Source organism: Erythranthe guttata, chromosome 7 (genome assembly GCF_056151865.1).
Source record: "Erythranthe guttata isolate IM_541 chromosome 7, IM_541, whole genome shotgun sequence".
NCBI classification, from domain to species: Eukaryota; Viridiplantae; Streptophyta; class Magnoliopsida; order Lamiales; family Phrymaceae; genus Erythranthe; species Erythranthe guttata.
In genome coordinates, this window is record NC_142539.1 from 13,620,944 (window position 1) to 13,625,295 (window position 4,352).

The window sequence follows — 4,352 nt, forward strand, 5'->3', positions numbered from 1 at the left end:
CTAACATTGTTGGTCAATGATTGTTGTCTTCTAAGTATAGAAATCCATGTCCAAGCTGTTGCAAAAGTATCACCCTTGTCATTTAATTAAAAAATAGTTTTTCAACAATTTTGTTTTCGTTACGGTTTTATTCTATTTATATCTAAAAGTGTTTTGAATCATATTTCAGTCTTTTTTGAAATTTCAATGCATTAAAATATTTACAATTTATATGTTATTGTATTCAGCAACCTTGTATTTACATGCCATTTTCACTATCTTATTCATTAGTCTCTTTAATCCAAAGACCACATTAGAGAATAAGGTTCGAAGAAACATGCACTAATACTGTCATAAATTTACACTTATGCAGCTTATGTGAAGCGGAAATAAAAAAGGTTTCGATATTATCAAAAAATTAATATTCAAAGTTACGAGTCCCGAAATCGAAATCATGTAATGCTGTCACAATCTACTAATTGTTCTATAAAACGGATAAATGTCAAAGTAAAATATATGTCGAATAGTCATCCAAACGAATATAGTCTGCATCCGAATGTAGATAGCCAACAAATCTAAAACGCTCGATAACATTTCAAATTATTACAAGGGCATTTTCGTTTACGGCAAAGCCCTCAGAGGTGCACTGTGGTGACTGAAGAGGAGCGGTGCTCGTTTCTCCGTTATCCAACCTGGCATAACCGAGAGTGACCTGCATTTAAATGAACATTAGTTGGGTTACAGCTACGCAAAAACAAAAAAAATCAGTGCATCGAATTCTCATTGAGTTATACCTGCAATTGAATTAAATATATTTCAAAGAAAAATGAATTAAAAAAAATCTTTTGGAAAAACATTCAAATGTTGGATAATGCATTCTTCTTTTTTTTTTTTCTATTTTCTCAATTAATAGAAAATATACTGTAACATAATTAGTGATCAAATATGGCTAAAACAACATGAAAATAGAATAAAAATACGGTTCGAACATAAATAACAACTATTGGACGATAATTTGGTCTTAAATAAAATGCACAAATATTAATGGCACAGAGTTGTTGCTAAATCTGCACAATTTCCCCACTAAAATGACGATAATTTGGACAAAAAGAAATGAAAAATAAAATAAAAAATGTTGTACAAGAACATAGTGAAAATTCGTTATTCTAATGGAGGACGAATTGTTTGATTTTATCTTAATTAAGAACATCGCGAAGAACTATTGTACGAGAAAAGCTAACCTGAACAGCACAACCGGCTATCAGAGGCCCGATCGTATTACCGCAGACGAGCAAATCGTCTGGTTGAAAGCCGACTTTCAAATAGTCCAGCTGTACAGGTTCGTTATTAGTTATTACGAAACGGCCTGTGAGGGTCGCTATGGAAAAATTACCCTGCAAGTATAACAATAAATTGGTTTCGTAAGTTGATGTATAACAAAAAAAAAACAAAATTATTCGTTTAGAAATGATAGTAATACATTGCAATATTTATCGAATGAAGTTATAGCTAAATTTAATCATATTATTAGTTTGATTCGAGTCAAATTTTGCTATACTATTCCGTCCAACAAATAATGAAATAAACACTCAACTCAGTCCCATGTAAGTATGTTTACCTCAAAATACGTTGCTACGCCTTTTATATCGATTATCGGGTTCGATATGTCGCCTGATACAGTGTATATACATCCCTCGACCGACAAAGTGCCACACCTTAGGTGGATACGCTCTTGAAAGGAATCTCGTATACTTTTTCCAATGTCCTAAAAGCAGAAAAAAAATAAAAATACGAGATATAATTTATACACAAAAAGAAGAGTCGTAAAAGCAAATCGAACATCAGATTATTGTAACTAGTTAACTTCTTATACGTCAACTGAAAGATCATAGTGGTGTTCGATTTCTAATTATATTTCCCGTACTTCCATCCACGTAATTAGTCTTATTTTTATTTCTTTTATCGCAATTTTTCTTCTCTCGGAGTTCAATTATAACTTACTATATTATAAACCCTCTGTGAAGTTTAGACCCTGAAATTTAAGGTTGAAATTAATCTATCACGAAGTTGTACGAAAACGGATAAAAGTAACACCACGTTAACATATAATTCCACGGATAAAACAGCTTGGGTGGATACGCTCTTGAAAGGAATCTCGTATCCGTTTTCCAATGTCCTATAAGCAGAAAAAAATAAAAATATGAGATATCATAGTGGTGTTCGATTTCTCTCGGAGTTCAATTATAACTTACTACATTATAAATCCTCTGTGAAGTTAAGACCCTGAAATTTAAGGTTGTACGAAAACGGACATATGTATGTAACGCCACATTAACATATAATTTCACATAATCAATTTGTTTTTGAATGATTTACCAAAACTCGAGGAGACAATAATTATGAACTATTGATAGAAACTAAAGCGGATCTTATTCAAGTCGAACTTCTAAAATCGTGTCAAGTTCGCTTCGAATATTGACATCGAACTCAACCCTATAGAGATAAATTATACCACGTGGGGTAATCCATTTGTTTCGCATTAAATTTTCATCTTAGAAAACAAAATTCCAACTTCCGATATGTCACGTATTTGTATACGAGTGTTAACTTTTATTGGTTTTGTGCCCTAATTTGTGACGACTCGTCGATTTAATTATGATAAGATAGATCTCTTCAGACAAAACATCGTAGAGTCAAATAAATGCAGCCGTATCCAAAAGGACTCCTATTTATTCACTTACTATAAAAGCTAGGTAAAATATCCAAGTTTGAATTCAAATAAAATCAAAAGGTCTAACAATGCAGATAATCAAATCAACATAGAGAAGCAAAAGTACCCTACAAAAATACAAAAATCAAAAATCAAAAAAAAAATTTAAATAAAAAAAAATCAAAAATAGAAAAAGAAAATCAGAAAAAAAAAAAAGAAAAAGAATGAAAAGGAGACAAAAAATTAAGAAAGGAAGCAACCTCTCCAGTCTTTATAGTAACAATGAAAGGCGACAACTGAGCAGCAAGAGAGGTGAAGGGGTGTTTAGGAATCCTTGGTCGAGGTATAGAAGGTCGACGAACGGAGCTCGATGCATCGAATTTTGTATATTCAAGTGCCAAAATTACGGGACGCTCGTCCACTGATGGATTTTTTTTACTCCCACGTACATGTGACATTTTAAAATTTATAGAAAATATTTCAGAAAAAACGAAGAAAAAAAACTGTAGATGCAAAATAATTTTAGAAAATATTTCGGAAGGGCTTGAAGAGGTTGAAAGAGTGAGAAATAATCGAAATGGAAACGAGGTTAAATAGATAAAGTTCTTGTCTTGGTTGACAACATATTGAGAAATTAATTACAGATTTAGCAAATACGAGAATAGAATCGAGGAATGGTTTTGCAAAATCTAGACTGAAATGGGAGGAAAGTCAAGAGATAGTTATTACGAAATCTGAAAAGATGGATTTCGTAAATAATTTCGTGTGTTTTTGAATTATTTCCATGATTAGCTACAGCATTTAAAACATTATTTGAATTATAAACAAAATAACAAATACATAAAAGTTGGCCAATAATATAAAATTAAATGTTTTACATGATGAAAAGCAGACGAACACTAATTGAAGCTTCAATTTAATTTCGACAAACTTGTTCGAGAATAATGTGAAAACGGAGTTTTTGAATGGCTAAATTAGGCATGTATACACATATACATATCGTACGTATATAGTTGTACACGTACATACATATAATTTACGAATCCAAAACCGTAAACCCTAAATACTAAACAATTACGCGCATCTTCTATTTCATGATCCCATGCAGCATCGTTACGAGTACTTCTCGTATAAGTTATAATAAAATTCTTCACAGCTCCATTTATTTAGACTCTAATAAACTTCTTTTTACATATTATTTTGCCTTCGTTACCATTTTTATTTTCCTTTTTGACCTTGACCTTCTTTTGCTTCATTGGAAACATACATCAGATTTGAAATCGGACTGCTTGAATCCAGAAAATTCATAAATTTGGGCATCATATATCAAAAATATTAATACCTAAAATCCAACAAACATATTCCTCCTTAGAATAGTTATTGTCAGCATTTATTGGTAACTGATGCATTCTACAATAGGAAGAAATTAATCTATTAAAAAAAACATTATTATATATGAATTATAATAAGAATTCTTTCGGGCATCTAATGATTTGTTTTGGTATACGTGTTTATTGTGTAAGAATATAGATCATAACGAAAACCAGTCGTTAACATTCAGTTCATCGAATGGCCCGCCCAAAGTTTTTTGTCAAATAAGCCCTGAAAATTGACAAACTAAAATAAAAATTTATAAAACTCAACATCAAAGACATACTCTATG

At 31.2% G+C, this 4,352-nt stretch overlaps 1 protein-coding gene across 1 annotated transcript; it reads right to left on the reverse strand.

The window, feature by feature from the left end:
* Window positions 1-386: 386 nt before the first annotated feature.
* On the reverse strand, window positions 387-3,636 carry LOC148769756 (AT-hook motif nuclear-localized protein 2-like). The gene is made up of 4 exons (XM_088820994.1): window positions 2,950-3,636; window positions 1,598-1,744; window positions 1,221-1,373; window positions 387-691 (listed from the first exon to the last, which is right to left on the reverse strand). Exons 1-4 carry the CDS (start codon window positions 3,145-3,147, stop codon window positions 575-577), a joined length of 615 nt encoding a protein of 204 aa, XP_088677120.1. The 5' UTR covers window positions 3,148-3,636; the 3' UTR covers window positions 387-574.
* Between the last annotated feature and the right edge of the window lie 716 nt (window positions 3,637-4,352).